At 42.9% G+C, this 17,669-nt stretch overlaps 1 protein-coding gene across 1 annotated transcript; it reads left to right on the top strand.

Moving 5' to 3' along the window:
- The first annotated feature begins 802 nt into the window (after positions 1-802).
- LOC115172411 (calmodulin) lies at positions 803-15,333 on the top strand. Its single transcript, XM_029729831.1, has 6 exons — positions 803-956; positions 5,383-5,413; positions 5,867-6,010; positions 8,720-8,826; positions 13,922-14,057; positions 14,339-15,333. The coding sequence occupies exons 1-6, from the start codon at positions 954-956 to the stop codon at positions 14,365-14,367; spliced, it is 450 nt and encodes a 149-aa protein (XP_029585691.1). The 5' UTR covers positions 803-953; the 3' UTR covers positions 14,368-15,333.
- The last annotated feature ends 2,336 nt before the right edge of the window (positions 15,334-17,669 follow it).

Here is a 17,669-nt window from a genome sequence, read left to right as displayed (position 1 = left end):
TATCACAAACAGCATGCAGAATTGAGATAAACAACCTAGTAATCATTTGCATACACTGATCAAAATACAAATGCATGAACTGAATATATGTTTTTCACTTTATTTGAGAATAACAAAAAATAGGCTATATATATTGAATCTGGATCCCCTACTAAGGCATGCTCACTATAATTTCATTATTAGAAGAAATTACAGATTTGGGATATAATGAAATCTTCTGGAACAAGTTGGTTCTGAGTTTGCAAAACATTGGCAATAAATATTTTATTTTCACCAGTTTTATTACCAAGGACTCCAACTATAAAACTCCATTATTGGTACATTTGTCAATGACTGATATTGGGGGATGAATATGAATTCAATAATAATACGCTAGTCTACTTCTGTTGCAGAGGTTTAAATTGTTAATTTGTCATGAAAACTTTGAATCACTATGTGTTTTTACTTTCCCAGCTCTATCATCTGTTGAAATAAATCTCTATTATTCTCAGATGATCATTATCGCCTTATGCACCAATAAAATAACGTAATGCATATGTGTGCCTTTTCCTTTGGAATATAAATCTCTGTCTGCTGCTGCTCATCTACAATGCAAAAAGAATAAAGGAATGGCTGGTCAAATGTAGATGTATGAATAGTTGAGTGTGTAAGTAGCCTACTTTGACCATGTAAGTGTCACTGTTGTGCTGTCTGTGGCCAATAGCTTTTTTTTGTGCCAATGAATCTCTTCTAGGCAAGTTGATGCTGAGGAGTGAGGGATCCAGGCTGCCTGTCCTGCAGTGGGAAAATGCGGAAGTGAGTGAGGACGGTTTTCAGCGGCGGAGGAATACACCAAGCTATATAGACACAGATCGCGAGAGATACACAACTTCAGCCCATCGTTAGAGGTCCACGGGAGCTGGTCAGTCTCGTAGTCTAGTTTTAGAAAACCAACCCATCCAGCGCCGTCAGACATGGTAAGTATAGTATTTTGTGATGCAATTCGAAATGTTATCCTTTTTAAGTCAAATATAATGAAAGGCAGGAATGCAAAGTTTGCCTGCAGAGGAGGATTCGCGTGAAACGTTGAACGGTTCGAGTGATCATGCGTCGGTGCTGGCTTGTCAGATTGTTGGGTGTCATATCTTTGAGTATCGGAGGCTACAATTCATATTGGTCGGATATAAGACGCATTATAACTCTTTAAAAAGTATATTTGTAGGCTGATAATCGATGCAATGACTTCACATCATGTCAGCGAGCCAGACCTAACTATACGCGTCCGTGAATCAGGCGCAGTTTGTGATTTTAATGTTTAACAAAATCGGTGTTATGAGCCGGTAATGTTACGTGTTAAGGTCATGTAACAGAATGTGAGCTATCCAATTTTGATCAAACGGAAGCTGTGAAACCCTTGAGATTTCTGTCATTTCCACATGCACAGGCAGACGAACGAATGTAGCTATCTGTTGATGCTGTTCGAGGGACCAGTGCATGCTGCTGTGCCTACCGCACATCCCCCTCCCCCCCAGAAAATCACTATCATTCAGAATTATATCAATGATTAAATACATTTGACACGATGTTGCATTTTTTTTTTAAATTATTATTAGACGACTTTGATCTGATTCAGCAATGCACCCAATCGTATCATTTGATATATTATCAATCTTTTTCAGGTTCTGTTACTAGTCTGAACGATGTAAATGTGTCGTTTCATGTGTCTTTTGGCCTCAGGAGACAGCAGGGGAACCCCATCTATGGAATTATAGGCTACTTGGTGCTATATTAATGGCGTTTGATTCAATCTGCTTATCCCACTTTTCAATGTTCATCAATGCTTACAAATCATTTATGGACTTGTTATTTTTATCATGGTTTCTGGTCATTTATGGACTCTCTATTTAATCGAAAATGTAATCTGCGCCATTATGTGTGAGTTCGAAAGTGATGATCTAGCCTACATGGTAATAATTTTAGAATAGCTGCCCTGTCTCTGACAGGACCTGCAGATGCTTGACTTATGCCTTGGTCTTATCACCTTTTTTTATACACGGATGGAGAACAATGTATTGAATATTATGTGGTTTTCTGTTAGTAATTAACTTTATGGTTGTCACAGGAGGATCAACGTCCATGATATTTCTCTCGCCTGCCTAAATGGGAGGGCTTAATTGTGTTGTATAAGCAGCGGGAGGACAGCGTGGAAACATTCATCTCTAAGTAAATGATGCTCGTGTGCTCAATGCACACATTGTTTCTCCGAAAGCATGGAAGGAATGTCTCCACCAAAGTGGTGATAACAAAGCTATTGATTGTAGACTCTGAATCAAGCCTTTCATATGGACACGCACATCAGTGTGCCCACTGGCCTGGTTACATTGGGTCCACTGTTTTGGCCCTTGCTCGGATGTTTGATTGGGTGTGGTGGGCAATCAGAAATCTTTTTAGATGTGTGTGTTTGTTTGTGTGCTGCTGTGCTGTGACGGCGTGAACGGAAAGATTGTGGGTTCTCTGTGCTCTCTGCTGTAGTTGTGGAGTCATTGACCCTTACACGGCATCCTGTTGTGTGCCATCACCAGGAAATTAATGTGTGTTTCCATGCAGAAATGGCTAAGAGACACACTGAGATTATCTGCTCTATTAGTTAGAATTTTGACACAATGTAGGAAAAAAAATGCGATTGCACTGTGACTGGATTATTATTATTTATTTTCTCTTTTTTTTCTCTCTCGCTTTACTGGCATTGAATGGCCACAGGCTTTGTTAGTGTACATGCAGGGTGACTGACTGTCTTAGCAGTGCCTCCCAACTCCGAGTGCGGACAACCAGCTCAAATTATATTATTTATCCAAAGTAGGGTGATCCTAATGCATGAAAAAAGCCTTTGCTATATACCATTCTGTGACAATAAGTTGCACATTTACCATGGTCATGCCATTCAATAATAAGCAGCGATAACCAATGTGTTGAATATTTCTGCAAGAGACTGATGAGCAAGGGTGGGAATGGTGTATGTGATCATATAGCCTAGAGGATTACTATGCCCCATGATATCACTGCACATATCACACGCTCATATGTGGTAGTGTATGATGAACTCCATCCCTCTGCTACAGGCCTATGTGATGTGTTCAGGAGGAAAGTGGAGCTCAAGTCATGTGGGCAGACACACAAACGGGACATGGCAGTGACAAGAAGCCTATCACTCACAAATGTTTTTCTCTGTGGCACTACACTACCACCACATGGCCCTCGGGGACCACTTGTCAATGTTGTGTGAAAGTGGCAATACCACGCTGATCAGCAGCTATGCTGTTTTTAGTTCTCATATCGAGGCCAGATTCCTGGGGAGGTTGTGTGGCGCTTGTGAATCCAGGTCAGATTCCTGGCAGATAGCTGTGTGGCTGTGCGTATAGTGGCGCGAGTGTGTGTGTTAGTGGTCCTGTTCCCTGCCTGGGGTGCTGGAGGGAAGAAGGGTGTTCCTGGCTGGGGTCCTGTAGGCTGGGGCTGTACTGGGCTAGCCTTGAGGAGCCAGCAGGGGTAAGGAGGAGGACCTCTCCTCTGGGCACACTGCCAAAGAATACTGCTGATGGTTCAGAGAAACAAAGCCAAGGTATAGCTTTGATGAAAGCCAATATATCAGAGAGAGGTTAGTTGACAGAGACTGTACAATAGACCTGACACCTTGACGTGACAGTCAGCCACTGCCAGGCTCTGGGTGTTGTGTGTGTGTGTGGGGGCTGCCAGACAGGGAGCCATCAGCATCTAGCCTCTGACCCTGGATGCTCTCTCTGTCCAACCAACCTGGTGGGGGGCCCTAAGCACTACGTGACCGGGCTTTAATCATGGAAACGATCCTTCAGGGCCCCTTGTTGGTTTCTGTAACCATACCACCACGCTGACAGCCCAGATTGCGAGGTGGTGAAAAGCACAACACGATACATCAACCCCAGAGCTTCTGTTGAAACGACCCATGTGGAAGTTAGGATTCCCAAAGATATCCAATACAGACCGCAGCCCCAATGCTTGTTAGGCTGCCACTACAGTGGGAGGTAGCCAGTCAGTCACATCACTGCCACAATAGCCTGCTTCAGGTCAGGTAAACCCTGCTCCACTATCGGTCAGTCTAGTCCTCCTCTGTCTGGTGTTAAGTTCAGCCAGCTGAGCCCCACTCCCAGAGGCTTGACACCGCTCCCCACGTCTAGGAGCCAGAGACCTGACCAACATAGCCCCAGACAGGCAGGCTGAGGAGACATAACAGAACCATGTTGCCCAAGAAGGCATCCTGCTACCAGGATGATGACTTGGTTTCTCTGTCCATGGTGTATGAGCTTCTGGACCAGCAGCAGTTCTTCTACAAGGAGCTGATTGAGCAGCAGGAGAGGAACTTCAAGACCTTCTTACAGATGCTGGTGGACTCTCTCAACAGTCGCATTGACAATGTGGTCAAAGAGGTCCAGGACATGAAGAACGGCCTGCATATTACCAAGACTGAACTGGTGGACGTCAGGCGCCAAGGCAACATAAATGCCAAGCGGGCAGAGTGCCTGGCCGAGGGGCTAGTGATTGTGCGGGAGGCCATGGATGCCCTCTCCTCCAAGGCTGGGGTGTTCAATGGAAAGCCGAAGAAGGGTAATCTATGCCTGGACGGCAAGCCAGATGCGAGGAAGGTGGACACCTGGCAGGACCAGCCTAAGGCAAAGAAGCTGGTGGCCGACCTCACCGACCTGCACTTTGGCGAGTTTCAGGTCCCCGAGCTCTACTATGCCCTCTGTATGAATGATAGGGGACCTGAAACTGGTTGTGTGATGGGAGGGATGCTGGTGGTGTCGGCAGAAAAGCAGGCTCTAGTCAAGATTAACCAGTTAGCCTACCCTTCTGTTGCTTTCTTATTGTAGGTCATTTTGGACAGTACACTTGTGTAGTTGCATGAGTGATATCAGATTTTGTGGGAAACATGGCTGGTTTGGCTTGAAGTGTATATGATTCTGTGTAGGTGACTGTCAGTGTCTTAACTGTACTCCTGCATTGTGTGTGTGTGTGTGTGTAAGCCAGGACTATATTAAATTCAAGTGGGAAATGCCTGGCCTGGCCTCTCCTCCGTGGCATTAATGTGCAGTGTAGCGCAGCAGCACAGAGTAGAGGCAGGCAGACTGACCATGTGTTTTCAACATCAGGTCACTGTATTCTCTGCTCTGCCTTAGCTGGATCATTGCCTAGACTACGTAGTATTGTATCTGTTGCTCAGAGATCACTGTGTACGTACTGTTGCTCAGAGGTGGACTGGGAAGGAAAAAGGAAGAAATAAGTCCGTTTTTCTGTAGTACTGCTTGTATTCAGTCACAATACAAAGCCATTGATTTTTCTTTCTTTTTTTCCTCTCCCCCCCCTCCCTCTCAGGCCGACCAACTAACAGAGGAGCAGATTGCCGGTAAACAGTTCAACACACACATTTCACTTTTCAGCTGTGTATGAATATTTCATGAGTGAGGCATGTCGGCTAGCTAGCTCCGGATGGCTAATTGAAAATCCTACTCTGGACATAATGGCAGAGCGAGACCTATCAGACATACCTGTTGCTGACCAGATGTTTTGTCCACTCACCTTCACAATAAACAAATGTAATCCTTTCAAGCCGAGGCCATGTCATAGCCCACGAGGTCAAACTGAGGTGTGATTTATTATTGCTTGCCAATTAACTCAATCCAATGAACAAATGTAACCTAGTAAAATGTATGCACGCATGACTAAGTCGCTTTGGATAGAAGTGTCTGCTAAATGGCATACATTATGAAGTCAGTGACTGTCTAATCAAGTTGATTAATGGAGCTCAGCTGTGATCTTTCCTTATTTTGGATACAACTAACTGTTGCTGTCTTTGCAGAGTTCAAGGAGGCGTTCTCCTTGTTCGATAAAGACGGCGATGGCACCATCACAACCAAAGAGCTGGGCACCGTCATGAGGTCGCTGGGACAGAACCCCACAGAGGCAGAGCTGCAGGACATGATCAACGAGGTCGACGCTGATGGTGAGTTAGTTCCACCTGCTACGGTGTAGGGTGACGTTGCACCAGAACGTGGATATTTCTCACTAATAGTTAAGGTTAGAGAAGAGGAAGCTGATCCTAGATATGTACCTATGGGGAAACATCACTGTGGATCCCACTAGGGTTGTGAAGGTCCCAGGGTTTCCAGAAATCCCCGTGTGGTGGATTCCTGGAAACTGGAGGCAGTAAGCAAGAAAGGAATTTCTGTAAAAGCTGGGAATTTAAGCAAGACTGAAGTACTACTCCATCTCCTTGGGTTATGTTATAATGCAGATGTGGGTGTGTTCAGTCACTTCCCTGCTCTCCCTTCTGGAAGTCAACCCAACAGTGATGAACATTGATTCTTATTGATAGAGCTATTGACAAGTTTATCCACGGCCTAACTTGTCTTAGTGCTGGGACTGGGAGTACTTGTATTGATTATAATGACTGACTGGCACTATTTAGGTCAGTCAGACCTAGCGACTGCCTGTAACAAAGCCAGTTGAATAATGGCAGCAGGTAATAATGGCCTAGTGAAATCCGTGACATAATCCACTCTGAGCTCTGCTCTGCTGGGATGCACATTCTCTGAGGGCCCAGGGAAGGAGCTCAGAGCAGCCGTGGTACACCCTGTTTACATACAGTAGTAGCCGTCCATTCGCTCAATGGGGAAGTTGAAACAGCCAGTCTGCGTTATACATGAGGTGGGACTCGGCCTGCCCTGTATATAGAATGCAACAGTAACACACACACTGGGGAATAGTCAGTCTGTACTATACTGCCCTATATACGTAATGGAATCAGAGATATAGATAGATATATATATATATATATCTATCACATACACAGTTGAAGTCGGAAGTTTACATACACTTAGGTTGGAGTCATTAAAACTAGTTTTTCAACCACTCCCCAAATTTCTTAAACTATACTTTTGGAAAGTCGGTTAGGACATCTACTTTGTGCATGACACAAGTAATTTTTCCAACAATTGTTTACAGACAGATTATTTCACTTAATTCACTGTATCACAATTCCAGTGGGTCAGAAATGTACATACACTAAGTTGACTGTGCCTTTAAACAGCTTGGAAAATTCCAGAAAAGGATGTCATGGCTTTAGAAGATTCTGACTGGCTAATTGACATAATTTGAGTCAATTGGAGGTGTACCTGTGGATATATTTCAATGCCTACCTTCAAACTCAGTGCCTCTTTGCAAGCCGAAGAACACTGTGAAGCACGGGTGTGGCAGGTGCTTTGCTGCAGGAGGGACTGGTGCACTTTACAAAGTAGATGGCATCATGAGGACGGACAATTATGTGGATATATTGAAGCAACATCTCAAGACATCAGTCAGGAAGGTAAAGCTTGGTCGCAAATGGTTCTTCCAAATGGACAATGACCCCAAGCATACTTCCAAAGTTGTGGCAAAATGGCTTAAGGACAACAAAGTCAAGGTATTGGAGTGGCCATCACAAAGCCCTGACCTCAATCCTATGGAAAATTTTTGGGCAGAACTGAAAAGTGTGTGCGAGCAAGGAGGCCTACAAACCTGACTCAGTTACACCAGCTCTGTCAGGAGGAATGGGCTAAAATTCACCCAACTTATTGTGGGAAGCTTGTGAAAGTCTACCTGAAACGTTTGACCCAAGTTCAACAATTTAAATGCAATGCTACCAAATACTAATTGAGTGTATGTAAACTTCTGACCCACTGGGAATGTGATGAAAGAAATAAAAGCTGAAATAAATCACTCTCTACTATTATTCTTACATTTTCACATTCTTAAATAAAGTGGTGATCCTAACTGGCCTAAGACAGGGAATTTTTACTAGGATTAAATGTCAGGAATTGTGAAACTGAGTTTAAATGTATTTGGCTAAGGTGTATGTGAACCGCCGACTTCAACTGTATATATCATACACACAGACCAAGCGAACGAGGACATGTGGAGAACAGAACAGACATGCATTCATTCACTGGGGAACTGTATGTCAGAGGGAACAGCTCTGTGCTCAGAGGAATGGTCTTAACCAGGAATCACACACATGATCTCACACACAAACTCACTCCGCTGTACCTGGAGCCCCCCCTCCCCGTCACACACTAGCGGTTCTGGGGGGGGGCAGTGCCCCTGTGACAACAATTTTGGACCCCCTTGTGGTCCCCCCTAAATGTGGAGTATGAAATAATTTTTGCTATCGTTCTTTTTTTACATCCGTCATTACACAGTGGCAACATGGAACATGGTCGTTTGCCTGCAATGCAGTGAAGGAAACGATATGACAACAATAACGTCTAATGTAACTGGACCCTCTAACAGTACAGCTGGCCCCAGCTTGGCCCCCCCAGTTGAAATGGTCTAGAACCGCCACTGCCGTCACACACACCCTTGACGAGCCAAGACTAATCAGGTTAAATGTGATCAGTAGTGGTGTGAGTGTCTGCTCCAAAGGGTTTAGCCAGGCCCCCTGAAGTTCTGATCCAGTGGCCTTCACCTCTCTCTGTGATCCTGTCATGGCTCCCTTTTGCTTTGCATTAGAGGCAGCTCAACCCCTTCCAGAGCCTGTTGTAGTGGTACACAGCCCACTCTGGACCACGCAAGGCCCATTGCGACAGGGGCTTAAATCCCTGATAAGCAACTTTCAATTCTTTCTGTCTAAAGTTTAAAAAATAAAGCTTCTCTCTTTCTCCCACCCCCCCCCCAGGCAACGGCACCATTGATTTCCCAGAGTTCCTCACTATGATGGCCAGGAAAATGAAGGACACAGACAGCGAGGAGGAGATTCGCGAGGCGTTCAGGGTATTCGACAAGGTAAGTAGTGTGTGTGTGTGTGTTAGGGCTGGGCGACATGGCCCAAATATTATATCACGTTTGTTTAAAAAAATCTAAAATGTACAGTATTTTTAGTTTTTGAATAATAAAAGTTGTACATTTGCTTTATGAGTAGTGAGTGATCCTAGGTTGTCAGACATGCATTCTAAGTCATTTCAATGAGTCTTCATTCAGATTTTTTTTGTTTTATACTGTTCAACTTCAATCGAAACAAATTTCAGCACTTATCATTTCTGCATTTCCTGCACTCCAATTGCAGTGCTGGAAAAAGTACCCAATTGTCATACTTGAGAATAATTTAAAGATGCGTTAATAGAAAATTACTCAAGTAAAAGTCACCCAGTAAAATACTAGAGTAAATGTACTTAAGTATAACTAATTTAAAATTCATTATTAAGCAAACCAGATGGCACCATTTTCTTTTTATTTACGGATAGCCAGGGGCACACCAACACTCAGACATTTACAAACAAAGCATTTGTGTTTAGTGAGTTTCCCAGATCAGAGGCAGTAGATGACAAGGGATGTTGTCTTGACAAGTGTGTGAATTGGACCATTTTCCTGTCCTGCTAAGCATTCAGAATGTAACGAGTACTTTTAGGTGTCAGGGAAAATGTATGGAGTAAAAAGTACAGTGTTTTCTTTAGGAATGTAGTGAAGTAAAAGTTATCAAAAATAGTAATGTACAGATACCAATAAATATATATACTTAAGTAAAAACACTTTCAAGTACTACTTAAGTACTTTACACCACTGCTCAATTGAGAATTTCCACACTGCCATGTAGGGCTACACGATATGGGCAAATAATCTAGGACCTATTTTTTTTTTTTTTTTTTTTCTTTATTTATTATTTATTTTTTTTATTTTTTTTAACCAAATGTTGCAATTGCGATTTGACTTGCGAATTAGACAATGTTGGAATCATGGAAATAGAATGACTATTCTAATTCTATAGTTAGAATAGAATAGTGGGCACTTTCAATACAGTGTTTGAGATGACAACGAATTAAAATGCCAGGGAGGAGTTGACAGGGTAGGAACTAGTGTTGATACTCGTTTCCTAGGGGACCCTGTAAGCTTTGGCTACATTGCATGTTTTCTCTTAGCTACTCCATGTAGCTAACATATTCTTGCTTTGCATATTCCTCTTTGATTTAGATGATACTGTTGCACAAACATGCGTATTTAGGTCTACACCATCACTGGTATTAGCTAGCTATGTTTGCTCTTACTCAGTACATTTTATTAGCTAGCTATTAGTGGTTAACAATTTGTGTCAAGATTTAGTTTAGGCAACTTGCTATCTGGTTGATGTAAGAAACACCAACTAATAGTGTCATTATAGAACGCTGGTGGATTTATATTAAGAAGCAAAGTGAAAACAGCATCGTTGTCATCAACATTGTTGCATGTGCTGCATTAACCAGGCAGACTGAACGCAAGTGTCTCCTGGTTGAGGAACATCAAATGCGCTCAAGTGACAGGGGGCGTGGCTAGGTCTTGGTGGAAAGTGGCACAGAGAGAGAGTGGACAGAGATGAGTCAAGTAGCGAAGTAAACTAAAAATTAACATTACAGATGGCATTTCACATTTAACAAACCAAACATTAAAATAATGGTATAGAAGTTAAAGTAAAAACCAAACCGGTCCCTGCATCAAAACCGGTATATCATAAAATACGGTATACCAGCCCTAGTGTGTGTGTGCAGTCTTTACTGTACTTGTGGGAGGGATTACATGTTTACACAGCTTCATCTCATACAATGTCAACTATGTACAGTGCATTCGTAAATTATTCAGACCCCTTGACTTTTTCCACATTTTGTTAACGTTACAGCTTTATTCTAAAATGGAATATCCTCAACACATAATGACAAAGCAAAAACAAGGTTTTAGAAATTTTTGCAAATGTATAAAAACAAACCTTATTTACATAAATATTCAGATGCTCTGCTATGAGACTCGAAATTGAGCTCAGGTGCATCCTGTTTCCATTGATCATCCTTGATGTTTCTACAACTCAATTGGAGTCCACCTGTGGTAAATTCAATTGATTGGACATGATTTGGAAAGGGACACCTGTTTATATAAGGTCCCACAGTTGACTGCATGTCAGAGCAAAAACCAAGCCGTGAGGTCGAAGGAATTGTCTGTAGAGCTCCGAGACAGGATTGTGTCGAGGCACAGATCTGGGGAAGGGTACCACATTTCTTTTTGCAGTATTGAAGGTCCCGAAGAACAGTGGGCTCCTTCATTCTTAAGTGGAATACGTTTGGAACCACCAAGACTCTTCCTAGAGCTGGCCGTCCGGTCAAACTGAGCAATCGGGGGAGAAGGGCCTTGGTCAGGGAGGTGACCAAGAACCCGATGGTCACTCTGACATAACTCCAGAGTTCTTCTGTGGAGATGGGGGGGGACATTCCAGAAGGACATTCCAGAAGCACTCCACCAATTATGCCTTTATGGTAGCCAGATGGAAGCCACTCCTCAGTAAAAGGCACATGACAGCCTGCTTGGAGTTTGCCAAAAGGCACCTAGAGGACTCTCAGACCATGAGAAACAAGATTCTCTGGTCTGATGAAACCAAGATTAAACTCTTTTGCCTGAATGCCAAGCGTCACGTCTGGAGGAAACCTGGCACCATCGCTACGGTGAAGCATGGTGGCGGCAGCATCATGCTGTGGGGATGTATTTCAGCAGCAGGGACTGGGAGACCTAGTCATGCTCAAGGGACAGATGAACGGTGCGAAGTACAGAGATACTTGATTAAAACTTGCTCCAGACTGCTGAGGACCTCAAACTGGGGCGAAGGTTCACCTTCCAACAGTACAATGACCCTAAGCACACAGCCAAGATGACACCATAGTGGTTTCGGTTCTCTGAATGTCCTTGAGTGGGCCAGCCAGAACCCGATCAAACATCTCTGGACAGAACTAAAATGGCTGTGCAGCGACGCTCCCCATCCAACCTGACAGAGCTTGAGAGGATCTGCAGAGAAGAATGTGAGAAACTCTACAAATACAGGGGTGCAAAGCTTGTAGCGTCATACCCAAGAAGACTCGAGGCTGTAATCGCTGACTAAGGTGTTTCAACAATGTAAAGGGTCTGAATACTTATGTAAATGTGATATTTCAGGTTTTTATTTTTTATAAATAAATAAATTAGCAAGCATTTCTACAAGCCTGTTTTTGCTTTCACATTATGGGATATTGGGGGGGGTTATTTAATCCATTTCAGAATAAGGCTGTGGGAAAAGTCAGTGGGTCTGAATACTTTCCAAATGCATATTGTGTTTTTTTTTGTTGGTTTTGTTTTTTTAATATATATTAAAAAAATATCCACTGTCAAGCAGTGTATGATCGGTAGGGCTGTCCCCAACTAAATAAAAAATCTTGGTCGACCAAGAGTTCTTTCCACCAATCAATTGGTTAAAATGTGTATTAATCCATATTCACACATCCTACGTGTTTTTAATCAACTATATGCGCTTGTCTGATGCTTTAAGTGATCTGTTTGAAATAATTAAGACACGCACACACGCCTAGAGGGGGTCTGACCAGCAATTGATTTGATTGTGCCGGGCTCTGACTTCAACTTTTATTTTTTTTATTATTTTATTTTTTAAAGCCAGCGAGTTACTGTGTGACTAGCACCCTTTGTTACCAAAATCCCTAATTTTGTTAAGGGAAAAACATTCTCTATTCCCTCAACCCTTACATACATGTACAACATAAAGGGAGTATCTCATGCATGTCACCAATGGGGCCTGTCCTATAGCGTATAATAATCACATCAATAAATTGGTTATAACAAACTCTGAACCGTAACATGTGACAGCAAAATGGACTTGAGAAATGCATTTGAAACGGCAGAGTGTTTACTGGTTTCTGAGGAGGTAAAGGGGAAGTCAGATGTGTAATTTGACTAGTTGTGGAAAATACTGGAGGTCAAGAGAATGGTAAGGAGCGAGCGCTGCGTGCATGTTATGTGTGCCAAACAGCTCCTGTATAGGTGACAATATAATTTCTGACTGGTTGGAACAATGTAAACAACACCACATAAATTATAAGCTTACCAGAGAGTCTGACATTTCTTTTGTTAAGCCTATTATTAGAGCAAAGACTAAACAATTGAATGCAATTTCCGAAATGGAACGCTTTTATTGGTTAAGCTTATTATTCAAGGCTCGCTTTATTTTAAAACTCAAACGCTTGATTGCATTTCAAATCATGAATGCTGTGAGAGGACATGAATGATTGATACAGTAGCCTGTATAGGCCTAAGTTACGGTATTTATACTAAACAGGATGCACTCTTAAGTCTACAGCTCAATGGTGGTTATACAAGGCTGCTATACGAAGCCTAAAGCCAGGCACATTTAACAGTTAGGCTATTGATTTATAGACCTAATACATTTTCTTTGACAATTAAGGCAAGGGCTGTATTCTCGTCTCTTAACTCTGCTGCCTCCGCCGCATTGTTCTCAACACCAATATGCTGGTTAACTTTTCTATTATGCACTTAGCAACATGGGCTGGGAAAAGGCGCCAATTCAACAGTGCACTGATGTGCTTCAGAACCGTGGACAGTGGCCCCTATCCAAAGTGGGAGAAAATGCGTTTTATCAAATATTTTTACATTTGTTGCACCATTTATTCTTACATAATATAACCATATACAATGTCTTAGACTGATGAGCCATGCCATCCCAACAGCATCCACAATGGAGCAGTCCACTCAGACATGTGACAATCAGACCGGGTTTTTTTGGGGGGGGGGTTTTTTGCCACTGCTTGACCCAAAGATCTCGGTCGACCAACAGTCGACTAAATGGGGTTATCCCTAATGATCCGTTATATCCTGTATTGTTGCTCTTCCTGCATACGCAGTTACAAGGTATAGTCCCTTTGTCTTTTTACAATCATGGCTTTGTTCCAATATCCACACTAGTGTAACGTAGTATGCATGCCAGTCCTAGAGTGAGCGTACTGCAAGCATACATTACATTAGTATGGAAAAGGCAGGTGTGTTTGCTGTGAGGTGTCACACACTCACACCCTCTCCCTTGCAGGATGGGAATGGCTACATCAGTGCGGCAGAGCTCCGTCACGTCATGACAAACCTGGGAGAGAAGTTAACAGACGAGGAGGTTGATGAGATGATCAGAGAAGCCGACATTGACGGAGACGGACAGGTCAACTATGAAGGTAAGAAGAGGACAGTGCTTCGTTCTGCTGTGTAGGAGTGTATAGTAGATCTCAGCAGTGTCCCTATGGGGACCTGTAGTCAGAGCTGTCACCCACTATGCTCTGTAATAGGATATTTGGCTTACGTAAACAGTCTTCATGAGAATGAATTTAATTGTATATGATTTCTTTGGCAGACTTTTTTTTGTCTGGATCTGACATGTAATTGCTGCCTTGATCAGTGGTTGGCTGTTTTCTTTTCATTCTCCTAATGTCTTTTTGTTTTGTTCTTTTGTTCACAGAATTTGTACAAATGATGACAGCAAAATGAAGCTCCCTTACCCTTCTCCTGACCTTAGAAGACAAAAAAAATCAGTCAAATGTTTTACTTACCTCTTGCAAAAATATACATTTATTCATACTGTTTCTGTATAGAAAACATAACTGAATGTTGAAAAATGAAAAAATCAGTCCACGTAAAAATAAATACAATTTAAAAAAAACATTATCTGCATGTACTGGTTAGTGGTCCTGTCCCCAAAGATGAGTTAGACATCAGTAATAACAGAAATAATACCTGTAAACAAAACCGTCAACAACTAAAGAAAGCACTTGGCGACCTGCTTATTGGTTCCAGTTGCTAATGGTAACGTTTGGGCTGGCCAATCGTCTTCTTTTCTTTTCCTGTTTCTGTTCTTCATGCATGCAGCTTGAGACTGGCGACGCAGTCTAGCCAATGGGCTCACTCTGATTCCACAGCGGTGTCGAGGGTACCGCCGTGGGGTTTTGGTACAGTCTATGTTGAGAGAAAGAGATAAGAGCTCAGAAGAGATATTGGGAGGGGGTCATACTAAACTCGCATAGAGATGAAATGAATGGGACCTTTGCTTAATTACAAAAATATATTTTTAAGAAAATTATCATTTAAAAAAAATTCTCATTTTAGAACTGTTTGGCATGTTGGGAATATTTGGATTTCTGTTTCCTTGTTATGCGTTGAACTTTGGGTATGATTCGAGGGGGTGGGAGGTGAGCTGGAGAGTCTGGTTTTTCCGGACTCTTTTTACCTGCTAGGGGAAGTCTTTTTGGCAAGGAAACGCGGTTGTACCGTCAATGTTTTTATCTTCTGTTTCTCGACTCTGACCGTGGTTGAGTGTGGGTTTTGATCGATCTACAGCGCATCTAGGGTCTTCAACACCTGAGTCTTTAGACTGTTCATCTTGTTCAGTTTAGTTCATTCCAAGTTGTACATGCTAGTCTTTTAATTTTTTTTTCCAATAAAAGACCATGAACTTAACCTTTAACTCCCTCCCTTTCCTTTATGTGTGTGTGTGTGTGTGTGTGTGTGCGTGCGGATCTGTCTGTTGTGAAGGAATTGTATTACATTAGAATAGGACTGGTTTGCTAACCCAAATATCTCTCATTCTTGACGATTCTGTCCTTCAACTTATTAATGCTCACCCTGCTTCTTCACTGACATTAATTACCCATTCTGATAATTGCCTGACCTATGATTTGATGACTGGCATCTAATTTTAGATAAAATGAAACGTGGGCTGTTTCTTTTTATCTGTCAGAAACCTGAAGGAGATCACTATCCAGGAAGTTAAGTGGCAGAATGGATTGGTGCGAACCCCACTGTTCATTTGGCAGTACCCTCTCCACCCTATACCAGATGTCGACACGTTAGCTTGAAACTAATGGCTGTCCTAAAAGTCTTGCAACGATCCTGAGCTGAGCCTGCTTCCCTTCCCAGCCAACCAAATCTACCGCTCACTGCTGCCTATACTCTAGGAACCACTTACAGCAGAGAATGAGCTAGACTGGGATCACCATAGCAACACGTATCTTTTTTGGGAGCTGTGTTACTCAATATGATTACATGTTGTGTCACTTTTCCAAGCAGAGCGGTCGGATGTCAAGAGCGTCTTCCTTCACAGAAAGAGAGCGAGACCGTGGGTTGCCAAGCAACAGCAGCGGAGGGCGCATGCTGGGGCTGGGATGACGGATTTGAAAAGGCACGTGGGAGTTTGTAAAGGGCGAAATGGAGAATATGTATCTGCTGTTGTATAGGGCCCTCGGCACGCAAAGCCACAGAATCAATAGATTTTCCCACCCCTCCCAGTGATGTAGGGAAGCATATGTGTCTCCCTGCTTCCAGTGATGTAATCAGACCGGTTTATCAACGTCCTTTTCAGAAGTGCTGCTCTCCCCTACGTACTGCTCAACCCCAGTCATCGTTCCTCAACATGTAGCTGAGTGCGGCAAAGGCTTGAAGACAGCTACATACAGTTGGCCAATTAGGGAAGATGTAGACAACCATGGATGGGCATTTTCTCTGCCTTGTGTCAGTGTTCACTTGAGCTTTGCTGTAGCGTGTGTACTGGCTGCTGCTGTTCAGTGGTGGGGAACGGAGCGCAATGACAGGCGCGTGGGGGGTTTCTCAACGTGGCGTGCTGGCGGCCCACCTTCTTGGCCCCTCTGACAAGCAGCACGTGACCCGCCATTTGTCTGTGTGTCAACTGATCATTTCAGCTTTCCTGTCTGAGGCAGGTTAGCAAACCCAGGGAGAGAATTCAGACGCGTAAAGCAGGTATGAGAGGTTATGATGGCACTAACAATGTCTTCCTCTGAACACACACACACACACACACACTACAGCCTTGCTGTGGGCCCTAATGAGCTCCACCATGGCTGTTTGACAGACTGGAAGCATTTATTTTCTGAAAGGTCGAAAGGAGCGTACTAGCCATTCTTTTCCCAGAAAAGCACAAAAACAGGTCCATTAATCTGTTTGGCTCAAGCAGGATCAGATCCTCCTATGGAAGATGACTTGAAGACAACACTCCCATTAGATTTGGTCCTAACACAAATATAGAGAACGCACATCCGATAACTTGCAGGCGCTGGGTACAAAAAAATTCATGAAATTAAGATGGAGACCAATACACTGATGAATGCTCCTGTAGTTTATTGTAAAATGTTTAGACCTAAGCTACACCTAACATGCTGACCAGACTGGTTCCGCGCATGCGCCATCGCGCCCAGATGTGTTCATGACACGCCGGTTAAAATACCAAAACTGTGAACCAACTATATTTTTTTGGGGATAGGTTGAAACACAAACATTCATGGGCAATTAGCTTGTTTGCTGTTGCTAGCTAATTTGTCCATTTTGTGTGTGTGTGTGTGTATGTATATATATATATATATATATATCAAAAGTTTGGAGTCACTTAGAAATGTCCTTGTTTTCCATGAAAACATGCATGAAATGAGTTGCAAAATTAATAGAAAATATAGTCGATGTTGACAAGGTTATAAATAATGATTTTTAAACGTTAGTGTCAAAGAATCCTCCATTTGCAGCAATTACAGCCTTGCAGAGGTTTGGCATTCTAGTTGTCAATTTGTTGAGGTAGTCTGAAGAGATTTCACCCCATGCTTCCTGAAGCACCTCCCACAAGTTGGATTGGCTTGATGGGCACTTCTTATGTACCATACGGTCAAGCTGCTCCCACAACAGCTCAATAGGGTTGAGATCCGATGACTGTGCTGGCCACTTCCTTATAGACAGAATACCAGCTGACTGCTTCTTCCCTAAATGGTTATTGCATAGTTTGGAGCTGTGCT

This window comes from Salmo trutta, chromosome 33, assembly GCF_901001165.1.
Source record: "Salmo trutta chromosome 33, fSalTru1.1, whole genome shotgun sequence".
In the NCBI taxonomy this organism is placed as follows: domain Eukaryota; kingdom Metazoa; phylum Chordata; class Actinopteri; order Salmoniformes; family Salmonidae; genus Salmo; species Salmo trutta.
The sequence above is the reverse complement of the archived record's forward strand: the minus strand, read 5'-3'. Positions and strand labels throughout refer to the sequence as shown.